The sequence below is a fragment of the Rattus norvegicus genome, chromosome 8, assembly GCF_021556685.1.
Source record: "Rattus norvegicus strain SHRSP/BbbUtx chromosome 8, alternate assembly SHRSP_T2T, whole genome shotgun sequence".
Taxonomy (NCBI): domain Eukaryota; kingdom Metazoa; phylum Chordata; class Mammalia; order Rodentia; family Muridae; genus Rattus; species Rattus norvegicus.
The window spans coordinates 75561521-75581672 of NC_141541.1; the positions used below are offsets into that span (position 1 = coordinate 75561521).

At 48.2% G+C, this 20152-nt stretch overlaps 1 protein-coding gene across 10 annotated transcripts in view; it reads right to left on the minus strand.

Moving 5' to 3' along the window:
• Nucleotides 1–2106: 2106 nt before the first annotated feature.
• The window catches only part of Tln2 (talin 2), a 420559-nt gene continuing 402513 nt past the window's right edge, over nt 2107–20152 (minus strand). For 6 of the 10 annotated variants that reach the window (XM_087562128.1, XM_087562133.1, XM_087562125.1 and 3 more), the window contains 5 exons: nt 13967–14092; nt 12077–12139; nt 11758–11985; nt 8787–8912; nt 2107–6392 (listed from right to left, as the gene is read on the minus strand). In XM_087562128.1, the coding sequence (XP_087418254.1) occupies nt 6264–6392; nt 8787–8912; nt 11758–11985; nt 12077–12139; nt 13967–14092 (672 nt within the window). In that variant the 3' untranslated portion in view covers nt 2107–6263. 10 annotated transcript variants of the gene reach the window in all.

A 20152-nucleotide genomic window follows, 5' to 3' on the forward strand; every position in this document is an offset into this window, starting at 1 on the left:
CCTTCCTCATATATATGTACTGTATGAAATCCTCAAAGAGTTGAGTGTTTTAACAGTCTGTGAAGAAGCAAACCATGAGCTTTAGAAGAAACAACCTGAAACTCTGTCCTTTATTCACGGGTCTTTTTTTTTTTTTTTTTTTTTTTTTTTTTTTTGGAGCTGGGGATTGAACCCAGGGCCTTGCGCTTCCTAGGCAAGCGCTCTACCGCTGAGCTAAATCCCCAACCCCTATTCACGGGTCTTAATGGAGTAGCTTGGGAAATCCAAGCTCTATTGGGTAAGTGAACTTGGGGTAGTTATAGAATCTCTTTGGGCTTCAGCCTTGTGTCTTAGTTAGGGTTTTACTGCTGTGAACAGGCACCATGACCAAGGCAACTCTTAAAAAGGAAACATGTAACTGGGGCTGGCTTACAGGTTTAGAGGTTCACTCCAGTATCATAAGGGGGGAGCATGGCAGCATCCAGACAGATGGGGGCTGGAGGAGCTGGAGCTCCACCTCTCGTTCTGAAGGCAAACAGGAGAAGACCGGCTCCCACATGGTTAGGAAGAGGGTCTCACTGCTCACCCCACAGTGACACACTTCCTCCAACTAGGCCATGCCTCCTAATAGTGCCACTCTCAGGGCCAAGCATATTCAAACCACCACGCCTTGTATCTGCCTGTGCGTCTTGCTATGAGGAATAAACAGGAGTAACAGGGCATGAGCCACTTAACATCTGCTTCCCTGTGCCAGCCTCTCTGATAGCAGTTCCCCCCTGCTACTGCACCCCTATCCTGGAGAGCTCTGGGACCCCAACATGATGTGTATTCTTGACTTCTTCCTCTCCTACCACTCCAAGCCCTGGACTCACTGAATTGTTCCTTGTAGGTATTATCTCATTAAACCCCGGTTGTTGCCTTTACAACGCTAGAGCCTGAAGCATCTCTCCTTCACCCTGTGAGACTCGAGTGCCGAGGAATCAGGCAAACAGCATCCTCTGGGAGGCCTTCCCCACCTTCAGAGCAGCACCCTATTAATCCCACTTCTCTCGGTCAAGTGTTGGTATTCCCTGAATTGTGACCATCTCTGTGTCCAGGGCACAGGAGGTGCCAGGGCTTGCAGGAAGGCCATTGTTGGCCTTTTGACCTGGTATCATTTTTGTGTACAGAGGATGTGAGTTTTGATAGGCAGCAGCCAACCTCACCCAGATACATCCTGCTTGAGTCTTGGGCTGCCCCTTTGAAGAATGGTTATATGCCTTTTCTAGGGCTGCTGAGTACTGAGGGATGTGTCTGGCAGCACAGGACTGGCACTAAGGAGACTTGGCAAATGGTAGCCTCCCTCTTCATTCCCTGGTCTGCCCCTCAGGCATCTCACTTCTGTTTTGGTGGTCGCCTGCCCAAACCCCATTTTTGTCATTAAGCAGAGATATGCAAACTTTATTATCAGTTGGCTTAGAGGATGAGAGTTCAGGAGCATCCCCTTACTCACTGGTGCCCATCCCAAGGCCACTTTTGGTTGCTATGGTGATTCGTAATCTTGCAGATTAGGAACACTTCATATTTTTCTAAACCTGGCTGCCCTGAAAACAAGGACTTCTGGCCAAGGATCCATCCCCTCCAACAGGTAGGAAGGCTGGAGGTGACAGTTTTGGCCTCAGCTGTCGCAAATGAACCTAATCTTCCTGGGGCGGGTCTGCAGGTCAGGTGTTCAGCTGTTCAGTCTTCTAGGGACATGCAAGGTCAAGGGCTGACCTTTTAGGAAGCCTGCTTGTTTCAAAGGGAAAAGGAGATCATGTCTTCCTACTTAGTCTATTTTCCTGTGTCAGTGAAGTAGAGTGGAATTGAGTGGTACCCTGGGGCTGGCCTTACCCTCCCTCCCTCACACACACACACACACACACACACACACACACACACACACACGGACACACACATGGACACACACACACATGGACACACACACACACACACACACACACACACACACACACACACATCCTTGGTTACTGTGATGATACATGTTTGGTTCCGGCTGAATTTCTCCCCCACAAGCAAGACACGCTCTTCCTTCCGTCTTTTTCGTCTTCCTCACCCCATTGCCATGAAAACCTTCACACAAGTTCATTCCTTTAAAAGTTTATTTCTGATGAATAAAAAAAATAATTTATGTGATTAGATAAATTAATTTATGTGATTAAACATTATGACAAGGGCAGAGCTTCCCTTTCTTGTCTCTGTCAGACATGGCTGCAGAGGGGCTCGCATGCTATTGCTTCCTGGTGGGCAGCGAGCTGGGTTCCAGGGAGACCAGATAAAACCTAGCCCATTTCACAGAAAAGTGTCATCCCTCCTTCATAGTATTGTGAGGCTACTGGAAGGTCTCTCCTCATGCTCAGTCCCAATGACCATAACCTTAACACACCAAGCGCAAGCTCATGACAATGGAGCAGTGGTGTCGGGGTTTGTGGAGGATGCCTTCCTAGGAGCACCTTCCTTAGCGGAGGGTGTTGACCCTACGGGAGGGACTCTGTGGAGAGGTAAGACCTGAGCCACCAGCATAGCCCCTAAGACCTTTGGCTTTTAGGATTCTGGGCACTGCTGCCTCTCAGCCTGTAAGCGACCATTTCCTTCCAATTCCTTGCAACTTGCTCAGTCTCTTAGATGTGTCTGAGCGCTCACTCACGGAGTTCGTTCCTCTAGGCATCTGAGCAGAGCATATAATCAGTGCTGGGATCTTAAGCCTTACATCCCAGAGGCCCAACCTTAGCCCAGAACTGCAAAGCTCAGGGAGATTAGGGGGACCACCTACCAGAGGGGAAAGAGGAGGTGCAGCGAGCATGTCTTACCGCCCCAACCCTGCTTCCTTCATGAGATTCTGGTTCTGGGGCCACTTAGGAGATGGGAATAAATACGTGCTTTTAGGTGGCTGAACATTTTGGCTAAAGTCTGTGTGCATTGCTGGGAACAAGCCCAGGGCCTTCCTTGCACTTATGAGGCAAGCATTTTTAACACTAAGTTACACCCACTAGCCTTTGGTTTTTTGAGACAGGATCTTGCTACCTAGCCCAGGTTGGCCTTAAACTTGCAATTCTCCTGCCTCCACCTTCCCAGTGCTGGGATTCTAGTTGTACACTGTCACACCTCTTTAATACAGTTTTTAACACTTGGTTTCAGCTGTCCATACTCTCACCAGCTGGTAGAGAACTCAGACAGCAAGCAGACGAGTTGTGCCGAGAGGCTTAGAGGGGTTTTCTGGACTAAGAGTGTATACCAGAAGATCTGTGGTGGCTTAGCCCTGAAAGCCCGTGCGTCAGGCTGCAGCCAGGGCAGCTGCCTCTGGAAATCACCAGTGACAACCGGAGGACTGCCTAGGTCCTAAGTATCTGTCTGTGATGACCTCCAAGACCAGTCCCAACTGGCCAGTGGAAGTGCTACCCAGGGCTGTCTGACCAAACATGGCTTTTGCTTCCTTGTCTAAAGACTTCTGAGAGACAGAAGCAAGCCAAATGCAATTTCCCAGCCACCAGGTACATACCTCTTTTGATCATCAAAAATGGAAATTTTGGACAAAAAGATCAGTGTAAAGATTAAACACCAAATGTCGGCCTCTCTCACGGGAGCAGAGGTAGGAGAGCACTCAACTGCAAGTCCCCCTCTCACAGAGGGATGGACTTCATGTTCCAGGCCTTGGGCCACTTGGCCTTGAAACTACTCCAAGATGCAATTCACTACATCTGCGTTCTTTCTCCCTTAGGAGCCAGGAGTCTGCTCTGTGCCTTTGGGGACATCGGCAGCAGCACTGATTAAGGAATGCCCACCGTCCAGCATTTCATCCTTTTCGTGAAATGAGGAGAGGTCCAGCCAGCCATGAGGACACTCACAGACATGGACACAGCATGGACAAGTGAGGGACAGGCAAGAAATGGGCCTATGACCATGGCAGGTGATACCTGGGAACGATCTTCCCCCAAAGTTCACAACAATGCAGACAGGAGGGCACACCCCTCACAGCCATAGAGAACAGCCCTTCACCCGTCATTTGTTAGAGGTTTTCTCCTGTGTTCACTTCTGCGAAGGTTTTAAACTACCCCGGGGCAGGGATGGGCACTCAGTATCTGTCCTTGCACTGCCCCTGGAATGTCCAATGTGACAGGGGACAGGTGGAAGGGGTGGTGAGGGGCAGATGCCCAGAGAGAAGCATATCCTATAGGAAAGTGGGTGAGCCAGCTGCAAGAGGGCCTCTGGTCCTACTGTGTGAGGCCACTGTCACATCTTGATCATGAGCTTTGGGGCCTTGCTTAATCGTTTTGGGAAGTACCCAGCAAAGGCATGAAGAGTTACACTCAAAGGGTGTGAGCCAGGCGACTTGCTTTCCCACGAGCATTGAGGGCTCCCAGCATTAGGCTCTCCCAGTGCTAGAGCAGCCCTGCTCTGTTGGATCTGATGCTAGCACGGCCTCACTCCTTCCATGTGTACCCTACATTTGCTTTTCATTCTCACCACACTTAGATCCTTCTACCTGTCTCAGAGGAATTCCTTTGTGCAGCATTTATAAGTCTCTACACATCTGGGAAGGTGTTAGAATTTAATTATATTTTAGAGTTGCGGAACAGGATAGAGTCTGCTGGAGGAGACTCATCTGGCAACGTTGAAGGTGGATTCTTTCTTTTCTTTCTGAGGACCAGTGTTCCAGTATTTCCTCTTTGGTAGAAATCTGGATCTAAGTGGTGAGTCCAGTATATAGTGTGCTAGTGGATCCTTAAGGGGGAGAAAGCCTGCCTCCAGCAGCCATTAGCCTTGAGGACGATAGGCCTCCATTATTAGCTGTTTTTTTCTCCTTTGGAGGCAAGGTCCTTGGTAGCCAAGGCGGGTCTCTGACTTAATATTTAGCCAAAGATAATCTTGAACTTCTGATCCACCTACCTCTGTCTCCCTAGTGTGCCACCACATCGAGTTTCTGTGATGGGACCCAGCGCATGCTAACCAGGCCAACAGTTGAGCTACAGTCCCAGCACGCCCCCGCTACCTCTACATGAATTCATGAAAACATGCTTGGCATTGGTATTAGGCTCTCCCTCCTCCCATCACCTTAGGTAGAGGCTCAGCTCAAATGTAAACTCAGGGATCTATAATGTCCTTGCCAGAAGAGGGCTCTAAGAGAAAAGGCACAAGGGGGAGACGTCTGGAGGGCTGAGAGTGCAGCACCCAAATGATGCACTGTGAAAACACTTCTGTGACAATAAGCAGTACACTGTTACACAGGTCCACCTTGACCACAGGGCACACTCAGATTGGGGAATATTAAGATACATGGTGGGAAATGCCTTCTTGGGATCAAAGGTCAAAGTTCTAAACAAATAATTTTCCTTCTGGAACTTGGACCCTCCCTAAGAGCACAGAAACTGATGACCGGGCTCAAACATGGGAACCTCTTTCCTAAACGCTACCTGACTCTTCCTCCAGGCGGTGCTGCACTGGGATCCATCAGGGACATAGTCTCGGGTGTGCGTCTGCATAAACTGAAACCACCTTGCTGAGTAAAGGAGCCCAGTGTTTTATTCCGGCCCCTGCCCACCTGACCCTGACCACTTTCCACAACTCTGCCCTTTGGATTATGGAGGGAAAAAAAATAAAATAACTTCCATTTTTTTCTGGGCCACAGAATACAAGATGGGTGTAGTTGTACAAGGAGCTTACGCACTGAGGCAAGAAAAGCGTGCAAACGGGGCGGGGGATCTTCTCCCCCCGTGGGTGATCAGTGCTCCACACTTACAAGGACCTCTGTGACTCCAGACCCCAGATCCACTTGGGAGTGTTTCTGGCTTTATTAACAGTGTCCAACTCCAGCTCGGTCTTCTCTCTAGAGAGAGAATATCTGTGTCCATGATATCAATGATTCCTGTGAGCCATTACTGTCACTGTTCTTCTCCTAGTGGGATTTCACAAAGAGGCCCTGGAGCAGTCTTGGAGGACAAAGAGTAAAGGTGTCTGAGAACAACATAATACTGACTTTTCTTTTTGGTAACAGTCCACGAAACGTGCGCCCCCTCTGTCCTGAGATATAGTGAGGCGTGAGGGGAGCTGGAGGAGCTGTGGGTGGGGACACTGTACCGTGTGAGATCATGATCATGCAGCTGATGGTGACAGGACTGAGATGAGAGAGACTCCAGGTGGAGGGCCAGCAGTTTCCAGGAGTCCCTGGCTCTGGGGAAGGCCGGTATGTCCAGTTCTTGTTGGGGGAGTAGGAACCACCTCCTGGGGCTCGCCAACATGGGCGGGTTCTAGCCCTCATCTTCTCTCAGCTCTGTGGGTAGGAATTTGTACTGCTGCTGGCGGATCTGGGCCAGCTTCTTCCTGGCTTCCTCCAGCTCTCGTTCTTTCTTCAGCATTTCCTCCTGGGCTGCAATGATCTGGAGGAAACAAGAGTAGAACGGATCTGAAGCTTTTTGTGAGGCATGTCTGCCACAGACCCTCCGAGGACCAACGCAGAACATTCTTTTTTAAAAACAAAACATATTTATGTATGTTGAGGGTATGTGCACATGCCTTAGCACACATGTGGAGGCCAGAGGACAATATGTTAGAAGTCAGTTCTCTATTTTCAGTTGACCCAGGTCTCCAGGCCCGGTGCTACATGCCTCTACCACGGAAGCACGGGACAGCATTCTTCGCTCTGGAAAGTAGCCTACACCATGGCTTGGTTTTGACGCCAATGACCCAGCTGATTAGGAAAAAAAAAAAAAAAAAAAAAAAAAAAAAAAAAAAAAGCTGACCTCTGGGTAGGGACTTAGCAGTAAATATCTCTTGCATCCATACCAGGCTTGACCCCAATTGTCCCAGTGCTTTTGTGGCAAGCCTGTGAAAGTCCTGTATTTACCATGAGGGGTCTAAGGCTGAGGGAGATGGGCCATTAAAGTGACTCAGTTGGTAGGAAAGGGTGAAGCTAAGGTGTGCAGGAGCAAAGCTAGGACCTCAACTACTAAGAGGCCTTCATAGAAAGTTGGCCCTTAGTATCTGTAGGGGATGGATTCCTGGACTCAGAGTGCTAGTCAGCCAAATCCCCAAATCTATGGAGGATCAAACCCTTGATACGAAATGGCACAGTATTTTCATATTAGCTATGAATCTCCTCCCATATTTATTATTTATTTAGTGAGTATATGCATGTATACATATATACGTACACGTTTAGGTACATGTGGGGTATGTGTGTGTGTGCCTGCACATAGATGTAGAAGCCAGAGGTCAACTTCGACTTATTCCTCAGGGAGCCATCCACCTTGTTTCTGGGGACAATGTCTGTTACCTGGGACTAGCCTGGCTGGCTAGCAGGCTCCAGGGGCTGCTGTCTCTCCTCAGCATGGTATTACATATACACACCACACCTATTCTTTTTTTTAAACATAGGATCAGGAATCAATCTCAGATCTTCATGCTAGCATGGCAAACACTTAAACCTCCGAGCCGTCTCTCCAGCTCCCTTTTGCATATTTTGAGGAATCTCCAGATGGTTTAGACGATGGAAGGTAATGTGAGCAGCGTGCATGTGGTTGCTAAACCGAATCGTCTAAAGGCTGAAAAACATCCTTTCTAGAACATTCAATATAGTTGCAGTTTTTCTGGAATGTTTTCAAGCCACTGTTGGTTGAGTCCAAGTGTGGAGAGATACGGAAAACAAATGCACGCATTTCATGTTTCTAAGGAATACTAGTTAACTGGTACAGTGGGGCTAGGAATACTAGTTAACGGGTACAGTGGGACTAGGTAAGTTTGTGTTCAAAAAGCCAAACAAGTTCGCTTCAGTGGACCCTTCCAGAATGTCCACTATCCCACAAATTAACTGACCAAGGTGTGGGGAACTAGATGCAATAGTGTTTCCCAAATTCAACTGATTAGAGGGGGGTTGGGGATTTAGCTCAGTGGTAGAGCACTTGCCTAGGAAGCGCAAGGCCCTGGGTTCGGTCCCCAGCTCCGAAAAAAAGAAAAAAAAAAGTCAACTGATTAGAGACTCTTTTATGTGAGACTTCTAAAGGAACAAGTAAATAGAAAACACTTTCTGGTAAAACAAAACAAAACAAAACAAAAAAACCCAAAAAACCTGATCTACAGCTAAAACCTGGTGTAGTTTGTGAGAGTCCAGGCAGGCTCCCGGAACACCTGGTGCTGGTAAGAACACAGCCCCATGTAACATATACATACACATACACATTTATGAACCATCCAAAACCTACAGACGTGGCTCCCTGGCATTTCCTCTTTACTTCCACACATGGGAACACAATCTGCTTAAGGCACCCAAGTCTTCTCATAACAGTTCTGGGACAGAGCGGGTCCATTCTGCCTGTAGAGGGATGGACAGGGTGGCTCTCCCAAAGACATCACTGCTGTACTCCAGGTCACTTTCAGAACTCCAGAACACATGAATTTTAGCTAGGAACATGACTATCCAGAAAAGAACCTCACGTTTCCCATCCTGCATGGCGACTGCATGTTGACCAATGGTATGGGAGCGTTAGTGAGGTTTGTAAATTCCAGCCCTTGCTCCTTTCCCTCTCCCTGACAATTCCCTGGTAATTAAGCCATCTTGGACCCAGCTGTCAGGGACAACATTTAGGGAGGGAGAATAAGGTGTGATCCAGGTCTCAAATACAGCAGAAACATCATCCCTTCCTATGTGGCTTACAGCTGGCTACATTCAGAAGAGATGGGCTTGCGTCCTGTGTAAGGCCCTGCTTTGTGGAGTATCTGCTGTGATAGAAGCCTCATCTTGGCTGGTGCACACGACCGTGTGTTTGGCCACTCACCTGAGCAATGCCTCCCACAAACTTGGTTTTCACCACAACATCGTCATCATCAGCTTTGCCAAATGCTGCCTTCTGGGCTGCACGGACAAGATTGTCTGAGGCTCTTTTCACAGCATTTCCTGCCGCCTGAAGGGGAACAAGACATGTGTGGCATTATTAGCAAAAGCGTGAGAGTCTGGGAAAAACAAACATGAAGTTCATGAGACCATGTTATAACACAGAAGATATCTGGAGTCAGCGTGATACATCAACTCCTCCAACACTGACACCTGAGTACAGTTCTTTCAGTGATGAATCGAGATAGATAGAGCTCCCAAAACCACATTTTTAAAAACTGTTTTTATGTGTGTGGATATGGAGGCCAGAGAACAGCCTCAGACATGTCACCTATTTCCCTTGAGACAGGGTCTCTCAGTGATCTGAAGCTCATCAATTAGGCTAAACTGGCCAGGTGGTGAGCCCCAGGGTTTCTCTCATCCTTGCCTTCCCAGCACTTGGATTGTGAACATTGGACACCACGCTCAGCTTTCTCGTGTGGGCTCTGGGGATCTAGCTCAGGCCCTCATACTTAAGAGTGAGCGCTTTAGTGACTCTTTCCTCTCTGGCTCAGACACATGCTTCTGAGGGGGAACTGACGGGCAGGCAATAAGCAGCCCACGCTAGTAACAGAAGTACACTTGGCTGCCTTGTCTGGAGAGCCATTGCCCCTCGGTCTTAACCAAATGTGTTTGAAATTATGGCTCAGGTTTCATGACTCTCTTCGCATCATGGCCCTGGCTCACTTTCTCTCAGTCAGCGTCTGTGCTGACTTTTTTGACAGTCCTTGCCACGCCTGGGTCTCTCTGACAGGGACCGCTCTCGTCTGGGTATTAGCAACCTGAGGGCATGTGCACAATGAAACTCTTTGTACCTACAGCGCCTGGCACAGAGGCTGCTCAGAGTTGGGATTCACTGAAGGTTTCCTGGGGGAGTGGAGGGCTCTGAGACATGCCAGGGAGCACCCACTCTTGTGCCGGGGGTAGAAGAGCCTTGTAAGGAACAAGACTTGATGGGTAGAATGTCAGGCTTACGCTTTCTGAACAAGGGTGAAGAGATTTGCTGGAGCCCATCTTATAAATTCTGTCAATGGAAGTCTCCATCTTTTCATTACAGATTTTTGTCCTTTCTAGTTTACTCGTGTGTGTGTGTGTGTGTGTGTGTGTGTGTGTGTGTGTGTGTGTGTGTGCGCGCGCACACGCAGGTAGAGCAGAAGCTGGCTGTCCAATGAGATCTTTCTATTTCTGCTTTCCTCACATTGGGATATAGGTGCATGGCCCTGGGTCTGGCTGTTATGAGAGTGACAGGATCAAACTCGGATTCTTATGCTCATACATGCACGCACTTTACACACTGCGCCATCTACTCAGCCCTTGGCTTACTCTTAATCTTCAGGGAGTGGCAGGGCCCTGGGGAATTGTCTTCCGTAAGTTTAGGTTTGGAATTATCTTTCAGTGGCGATCACAGCATCATAAAATTTCCAATGTCCCTTGCCCATTTCTCTCAGATTCAAGAGTTTATTTCCAAGGGGTAGCCATGACTTCCAGCTTTTACCTCCCAAGTCCTGGTCTCACGGGCTTATACCACCAAACCTGTTTTATGTGGTACTAGGTAGGGATTGTGTGCAGGCAGCAACCTGCCAGACAGCCACAGCCCAAGACCTGGAACCCAGATCTCTCTTAACTGAAGTGTTTTCCTCAGAGCACCTCCCATATGTAGGAGTCCCATATCCAAGAGATAATAAGGACTTAAAGAATCACATGAGACTTCTGAGTCTCTAGGAATCATCTGGACTTCCTGCCCTTTTTGATTTTACTCATAATGCATATATCAGACACTTTTAAGCAATGCAAATGATCTGTATAATAACACTTATCATAGTAAAATTCTAGGAAACTGGAAACAAATAAAATGTCTGAAGCATGAGGGGAACTGGCATAGTCAGCTGATGTGAAACCATGCAATCACTGAAAACGAGACTCATGAGGGATGGCGCCTCCGCCTCCAGGAAAAACTGCATGGTACGGAGCGTGACAGGAAGACAGATGTATCTCGCTATGACTACAACCAGACACAAGCATCTCACGTAGATGATGAGGGAAACAGAAAGCAAACATCCGATGTGTGGGGCACTGAGGCAGTGCAGTGTGCTTTTCCCATTTCAAATGTTTCCTTTATTGTGTTTAAAACAGTCTCTCTCTCTCTCTCTCTCTCTCTCTCTCTCTCTCTCTCTCTCTCTCTCTGTGTGTGTGTGTGTGTGTGTGTGTGTGTGTAAGCTTACATGCCATGTGGAGGTCAGAAGACAACTTGTAGGAGTCGGTTTTCTCCTCCTACCATGTAGATTCTATGGCTCTAACTCAGGTTGTCAGGCTTGGCGGCCCCTTTACCCACTGAGCCATCGTTACAGCTCCCCAAAGAGTTTTATAATTAAAGCAATCAGACCGATGTATATGTATGGGGAAGGACTTGATTGTTCTATACATACTCTCTGGGTTCCGGGTAGGAAACCTTAGCAACTTTCTTAAACCCCCTCAGTGCTCTCTCCCCATGCTGGAGCAAATCCTACCTAAGGCCTCCTATGATCAGGTGCCATGAGGAAGGTCAAACAGAGCCCACGTGGTGGGAATCATAGGAGTGGCCAGGCCAGGGGCTCTGGCAGGACAGAGGAAGGAGTCAGGAAGAGTTTCAGTCACAGAAGACAAACAGGAGCTTGCTGGATTGGGCTGGTGGGAAGCCAGACCATTCCAGGTGAGTGATGGCCCACAGGCACCGGCCCAGAAGGCCCGGGTGCTATGTGGATGTGGTGGGCGGTGGTCGTGGGATGCACGGATGCAGACGGCAGAGGATGAGGCTGGAGAGCGAGACAGAGCTGGCTGATGGAAAGCCTGGTGGGTCATGCCAAGGAAGTAAGACGGTCCCCTCGGGCGACACTTACCCGCTCCAACAGGAGTATTTTCCCACCAGCATCAGTGACCATTACCTGTAGCCGCTTCATGGCCTCTGAATCCTGGTCGGCCTTCACCTTGCAGGCCACCAGCAGCTGAGCGGTTGAGGCTGCGACCTGCTTGGCGGATGAGATGAGCTTTTCCTCACTGGCATGTCCCTGAACAGAGGCATTGGCTGCCTCACAGAGACTGCTGGTTGCTGCTGCCACCATCCGGGCCTGAGGACAGTCAACAGAGAAGTGACCCAAGGCCCAAACCTCCCTCGAGGCTATTCACAAAGCAAAGGAAGAGGAAATGAAGGGAACTCACGGCAGAGATCAGCCCCTGTGACCACTGTCCATCATCGGCGGCATTGGCAGGGATGGAGCCCACCTGGTGAGCAGAGGAGGGAAGGTGGCAATGAGCATGGGGAGCTGCAGCTGCCCCAGATCCTCCTGTGCCCCACAGCTAGCCATACAGCACTGTCTGGTCACCTTTACCAATAACACTGACCTCGGAATGGGCCAACCACTGCTTTCACAGGATCCCCCAGCCACAGATCCACCGGGTCAGTACCTCCTGAGTGGTATTAACTGGTCCCATACACTCAGAGGACAACATTCTAAGTGGCTCCTACTTAGCTGTTGGGTGCCACATTTCTAGGAAATGATGGTCTGGCCTATCTCTGATGCTGACTTCCTCTGTTACTTTTCCTTTGTTATAAACACCAAGGTTTCCTCCTTCAAGGGTCAAGGGTATTTAAATCTCTCCTGCTCCCACCTTGAAAGCCAAGGGGTGGGATTCTGGCAGAAGATATGTAAAATGTCTCCTCCTCTGCAAATGAGGGTGGACTGTGCCTTAAGGAAATACATTTTCTCTGAGGGAACAAAGGGCCTTGGAGGAAGATCATCTCAGCCTCTGCTTAGTCATCAAAGCAAATGACTTGTTTTTTTGTCCAGATCTAGAAGGGATTGCTGCAAGAATGAGATAAGCACATCAATCTGAAGACAAGATTGGGGATCCATCATCAATTACAGATATTTCCTGAGTGTCAGGCAAACCCCGAGTCTCTCATATAACCCTGTAGCTTCCCCAAGGTCATCCAAACTTCCTTTCTCAACCTTGAAATGCCTGTATAAACCAAGTCCCATGGAGGACAGGAAACCTACCACATTCAAGGTAGCTTCTCTGGTGTATAGCAATCTGTTTAGCATACAGATCTTTTACTATGGTTGAAGGGAGCTAAATGCTTCAGTGATCTTTGTCTCTCTAGGCTGTCCAGCCAACAAGAACTTAATGGAAACATGCGGTAAGCTGAACATGAGGCAGGACCTACAGAGATTCAGTGAGAAGCCCAGTGGTCAGCCCTCATGCTTGGGTGGGAAGATGCATATCCAATAATCGTGAGTGCCACACCACATGATGGTTTAGAAAGAAGTAATTTAGACTAAGGGGCACACAACTTCCTGGTAGAAGTTGAGCTGCCCCTGGTCAAGCTCTTGTCTGTTCTCTCAAACTCAGCCCAACTCTTCGCATACAAACAGAAAAGGCCTCACAACACATACACGGGTAACTGAATCCTCCTCAGATGCATGATTCGACAGGTTTCTGGAGTGCCTTGGTGTTTGGGAAGCTCTCAGCAAGATCCAGTCTGGATAGAGTGGCCCCATGTATGGGGACAACAGGACACATGGCATCTCTTAAATGTGGAAAAGCTTTTACGCAGGTGGACTGGGTTAATAATGATGAAGTTGACTGAGGGGATCTCAGCTTTAAGTCTACGTGGCTTTGTGAGTCACAGGCTCAGCAGGGCACTAACTGGCGAGCTGACCAGCATTTACCCAATGGTCCTAAAACCAAGGGAAGGCATTTGGAGCAGGGAAGTGGGATTACAGAGCCCCTGAACTATGGCACTTACCAGGAAATGCTGACAGTTTAGACAGCCTAATGCACAGTGGGACTATAAGTGTCTCTTTCAGGCCCTGCTCTCTGCCTGGAGTGGGATGCTTTCCTTAACGAGAAGCAGATGAGAGACCTAGAAGCTGAAGCTTTCACTCAGCTGATGGAATTTAAGCAGTTTTCAGTGGTGGGGGAAAGAACTGTAACCCAGCAACAGGATCCCGACTGCGTTTCTTATCTCAAGCCAAACGTTTCTCCTCTATCCCTCAGTGGCTCTCCCTCTGTGGTTGCTCTGTGGCTTAGCTAGCCACGGTGACCCACCTTGCCTTGGGCCACCAGCTCCCTCTGGGCCGCTGAGGCCGACTTGACCAGGGCACTTGTGGCAGCAGCAATGGATTTAGCAGCTTCTAAGATCTGTTCTTCAAAATCCAGGGTCTCGTCTGCTTGCTACAAGGAAGAGAAAGCCTAGTCAGATGGGATGTACAGCCACAGGGGCTCTTTCTGCCAGGCTACTTACTGCTGCAGCACCTGGCTCTCAGGCACCTATTTGCTTTTGGTTGGCAAGCCACACCCGGGGTTGGGAGGCCTCTCCATCTGCGGCCTCCCCTCCCCCTCCACTAGAAAGTAAAAGCTATTAGCGGTGACACTCTACACACATTTCAAATCAGAAAAGTCTGAGACAAAGTACTTTTCCAAACCACAGTCTTTCAAATTCACTGTGAAGTGAGACTGTCCGAAGGCTCCAGATATATCAACAGCTCAACTCAGAGTAGTCAACTGTCAAAGTCAAAAAGAATGGGCGGTGACATATTTGGCCAGAATGTCAAGCTCAAAAAACGGTCTTGAACATAAAGAAAGATGGTTATTAGTTCTAAAAAGCCTGATTTTGCTTGGGCAAAACCAAAAGTAACACAGGCTATCTGCTGTGGAGTTATATGTCAGTCACATGGTGGCTGGTAGTGGGAGAGAAGAGATGGTGGCTTCAACGTGGTGCTTGTTCAGTTACCCCAGTGCCCAAGCAGGCCCCTGCCTCAAGAAGAGGCAAACCCACCAGGAAGCTGGGAAGGTACTATGGGGGAAACCATAGTCATAAAGATGGTGGTCGGATGGAGCACACAGTGGCAGAACAGAGGAGCCTCTGAGGTCTACTGGGTTTAACATTCTGGGTCTCCAGGTCCATTTGGCTTGATTATCCACAGCCAGTTGAAGATGTTAGGTGTTAGGAGATAGTGGTTGGGCACAGCTTCTCTTTGTATGCACACTAAAATCAGAGTCAAATTCACTCTGTAAATAATCTTAGGTATGCAGTTCAGAGGCATCAAGTATGTTCACACACTGACTGACAGCAGGGCACTTCTGAGGACCTACTGTCTGGCCAACCGTTTTGCTGCATGTTCTGTGTTAATGCCCTCTTACACACAAACGACCTACCGAGATTATCCTTACGGATCTTTTAGGATGAGGAGACCTAGGTTCAGTGAGGCCTGAGCATAGGCAGCTGTACCCCTACCACGGGATACCCAATGGCGTGGGAGAAATCAAGGCAGCGCGGTCTCAAGGTCGGACACGGTGGGCCTAAGGTCACGTGGCAGCATGAAGAATCTGAGCCACAATCTAAGCCTGCAGCTTTCTGAACTTAAAATTATGCAGATCAGGTTATCCCTAAGGGAACCATGGGAAGACGACGTTGACCACCAGATATTCACAGTCAGCCTGCAAACGGGCTGTTTGAAAGTTTAGTCAGGATGGATACAGCTCTTCCTTAGATCCCCACCTCCACGTGTGTGTGTGTGTGTGTGTGTGTGTGTGTGTGTGTGTGTGTGTGTGTGTGAGCAAACAACCGTGGGTGTCACACTTCGGTAGGGGCCCCACCTCATTTTGTTGAGCCAGGCTCGCTCTCTCTGTGACCTGGGGCTTATCGGTTTGGCTGAGCTGGCCAGCAAGTACCAAGACTCTTCTTGTCCCCATCTCCCCAGTGCTAGGACTACAACTGTGTACCTCTGTACCAGCTTTTTGTTCTTTTAAATGCGGGATCTGGGGGTCAAACTCTGGCCCTCGTGCGTGCACAGTTAGTATTGTACCGACTGGGCCTTCTCTTCACCCCTATATCCCTATTCTTTTTTTTTTTGGTTCTTTTTTTCGGAGCTGGGGACCGATATATCCCTATTCTTAATAACTGTATCTTGAGCCTTGAAAAATATTGATTACGATTAGTTTTGCAACTCATACTATTAAAGTAAGAGCCGAGTGCACTAGAAGCGGGTGAGGAGGAGGAGAGCAGCATGCTCTAAGACCCCACAGGGAACTAGAGGGCACGCTTCTTATTTCTGACAACAGTCTTGCTCAAAGGGTATTCAGGATAGAAAGGGGCTCAGCTTCGTGGGCTCACTCTGGGTTAGAAGAGTCCGGGACTTGTCTACTGAAATATAAAAAGACACCGGCATAAAATGTACTCGTATGCAAAGGCCCCAAATGCGTCACATCGGGTTTATAGAGAGACATAGGAATACACGTGAATATATGTGCTGTATATATTCATTTAATGACCTGGAGATTAAGAACTTTGCTGGAAATTCCTTCTGCAAAAGAAAGTAAAGCATTTAACAGATTAAGCCACCAGGGCACTCACCAAAGGGGCAATTTCCCCATTCTGCTGATAAGGCAATGAAAGCCTGTGCAAGCTCCCCACGTCTCCCAGACTCCTGCTTCAAGTGGCCTCGGAGTACGAGCCCATGTCACAGCAGAATGCCCAGCATCAGATTCTGAAGCCTCAGGGAAAGGGAGTTTCCTTACGAGCCACTGCCTACAGGAATCTTTGTCCCTACTGATCAGAAGGCCCTCTTCTCCACTTGCTGCAGGCTTTGATTTTAATCTTTGCATTTTCTGAAAACACACACGTAAGCATCTAACCTGGAAGTACTTTTGGCACCCATAGATTTTTCTACGATGGCGACCATTTTGATGTTTCATCTTCCTTACTTTTCTTTCCATCACAGGCCTGGACTTGAAATCAGGCACAGTGCACAGTCTTATCTTCAGGCGCTCCCACTTGGAAACCTCTAAAGGCAGCCGCTCAGATGCCCAGACTGGACTGTAACTTCCCTCTGAGCCAAGGTTATCGTTGGGAGGAAACACCTACTGTAACCCCATGGACTAGCCATCCTCTAGCTGCACGGACAATGGGATCTCCTGCAGGGGGCAGACCCACTGAAGGCACAGCACTGGCCTCTGGTTTGTCTACCAGCTCTGGTGCCTACTAGCTGGCAGGATGGAGACTTGAAGTAGGTACGTTAGGATAGAAAAAAGGAGCCGTGTGGTAAAGAGAAGAGAGGGTTATTCTCTGAAGGGCTATCTTGTATAAAAACAAAAATCACAACCTAGATGCAAGGTGTCCCAGGTAACCCCTCAGTGCTGGGGTGGGGGCAATGGCCAAGGACCACTAGTCCGGAATCTGCAGAGCAGGTACCGTGATTCCTCACACAAAGCTCTTGTTCCTATCTTCTCTCCAAGGTCGAGCTGTCACTTTCCTCTTAATTGAGACCTTTTGCTGGCCTGAGTCAGGAGAGTCAAACCTGCCTCCAGGTTCAGAAAACTGAGGTCCCCAACAGCTGGATCTCAAACATGCCCTTAAAGGGCATGATTGGGGTTGGCAAGATCGGTGACAGCTTGCTGCCAAGTCTGGTGACCTGAGCTTGATCCCTGGAAGCCATATGATGGAAGGAACCAACTCCTTAAAAGTTGTAGTACACCCCTAACCCCAGAACTGACTAAATAACTTTAATTTAGGAAAAAAGAACGTGAGTAGGCTCATGCACATGGCTGCTTATCCTTTTTTTAAAATTTTTATTTATTTATTTATTTTTATTACTGGCATGAAGGGAAGGATGGCTGAGAAGCCCCGGGCTTGCCGGATAGCCCTTCTGCAGAGTTACGCATAGACCTGGATAAAGATGCACACTGTGCCTCAGTAGGTCTGGGCGAGGCTCAGGAATTTTTGTTTCTAAGGCAGGTGGTTAGGAACCACTCTGCAGAAAACATAGGTCCGTTAACTTCATGCCACCCTCCTGTGATCTGCTCGAGGCTTTGCTCAGCTTGTGTTTCCTTGGCACGAAACCAGGCAGAAGAGCACACGTGATAAATGTCAGTTAAATGACCCAATACCCTGTTTTAAAAGAAGGCCTGCAAGTTCTAGAGTTCAGCCAGGAGACAGTAATAGAAGTGAGGGCTAGGGGTCTGGCTCAGTTAGCAGAGTGCTTGCCTGGCCAAAGCCCTGACTCTGATCCTCAGCAGTGCAGAAACTGGGCGTGGCAATATGGTATACACTTGTAATCCTAGCATTCAGGAGGGTTGGACGTTCAAGGCCATTCTCAGCTATATGGAGAATTAGAGGCCAGTCTAGGTTACGTGAGACCTGTTTCTGACATTTAGCTATATACACACAGACATCTTTAAACATGGGCATTTTATCAAAAGCGCTTACTTAAATTGGTTCTATGAAGATGGTTAGCAGATACAGAAAGTACCACCTAATGAAGCTGCTCACTGACTCTCATTCTCGGGTGCCATGTCTCTTTCTCTCGTCTCCTCTAGTGGAAAGGCCAATTTTTTTTTTAAATATTTTTATCTTACGTGTCGGTCTTTTGGGAATTTTATGAACTTATTTTTGCAGTTTTTCTCATTCACTCCAGTAGGAAGGATGATGGAAATAATTCTATGTAAAACAGCTCACAGGAGACACTCAAGAACGAGTAACAACTATGTTCCCCATCATTTCTACTCACCCCTACCCCTTGTACCGGGGACTGAACCCAAAGTCTTGTACATGTGAGGCAAACTTTACCACTGAGCTACATTTCCAGGTTCCTCATATTTTAAAAATTGCCTTTTAGGTTCTTTACACAAAGCAAGTCTGTTTGGATCCCATGTTACAAAGCAAGCTTCAAGGGACACATGATTAGACAGGCTCTGATTTTGCCTGGTCCCTCAGCACTGACCCAGGCAGTAGATAACTCAGACACTGGTCATTCTTCCATACTGTGTAATACGCTGCTCCTAGGTCCGCACCGCCCTCCCCTGGGTAGCAGTTCATCAATTTTACTTGGTCTCTAGCTTAGACATGTCTCCATTTCTTATTAGAATTCTCTAAGATGTTTGCAGAAATAAGCAGGAGGATATTCTCTTTTCCACCCTCAGGAGTCCCGTCTCCTTCCTGCTGTCTTTAGTGACCTACCCACATTCCTTGATGTCCCTTGGGCAAGTGTGGGTAGGTGAGCCTTTGGCTTGATAGTCCTTCTCATTCATTTTGTGAATTATGCTGAGATCCTTTGCCCAGGAAGAGGCCTGACTTCTGCCTCAGTCTCAGACAGTGTCTGTTTAAGACACCTCCTCCCCATCCCCCAGGTGTTTTTTTTTTTTTTTTTGGAGACAGAATCTAAGGTTTCTTAGGCTGGCCTCTAATTACGTACATAGAAGATGGCCTCGAGCTTCTGTTCCCTCTGTCTTTTGAATTTAGGTACTGCCATGCTGGGTTTATGGGTGCTGGAGACTGAACCCAGGACCTCGTGTATGTTAGGCAAGTACTCTATCTCTAGTCCATACAGACCAGGCTTTTAAACATTATTATTTATTATTATTACTGTGTATGTGGACATGTGTGTGGATATACATCTGTCATGGTACACATGTGGAGGTTACAGGCCAGCTTTCTCTCCCCTCCACTGTGGGATCTGGGGGTTGAATTCGACATGCTAGGCTTGCATGACAAACACTTTTACCCACTGAGCCACCTCACCAGCCCACACAAGACTTTTTTAGAACTAAAAAGCACCAGGACCCTTCTCTGCACAAGCGGCTACAAGTGCCAAAGAGCTCTTTGAGCTATCATTCACCCTTCCACCATTTTGTATCTTGCCTTCTTCTGCGTTAGGGTCTTATAGAATGGCCACTACTAAAACTCGGTCATATAAAATCAGAAGTTCAGTGGACTTTTTAAAAAAAAAGTGTAAATGTGTTATATACAATTTAAATTTTCTGAAGGGAAAAAAAGGAGGCCAATACCCAGGACGCGCACAACACGCAGGAGGCCTTTTGCTGACAGACGGATGCCTGAGTGGAAACGGGCGCCATGTTTTTCCTCTCTTGTGGTGAACCTGGCTGCTACTGGCTTGCTTCTGGTTCTGACTGGAGAGATGCTCTGAGGGGAAAGCCTTGGCCAAGCAAACCATGGCTACGTCAACTTGTATTCTGAAGGATCTGTGAGTTGGCTGGCTAGAAGACCTCCTTCATCCTTTATAAATCTAACAAAAGGTAAATCTCCCAGAACAACTGGTCCCCGTCACAGAGGTCTGGTCTCAGGGGAAGCTCAGGGTGACGTAGAGAAACCACTGCTGTGCAGTCATGTTAGTGGGTGGTTGGACCTCCACATCCGGAGAGACAATAGAGGAGTGGGTTCATGTAGCACCCACTGGAAAAGACCCAAGCCGGCATAGTTAGTATCTTGGGAAGCTT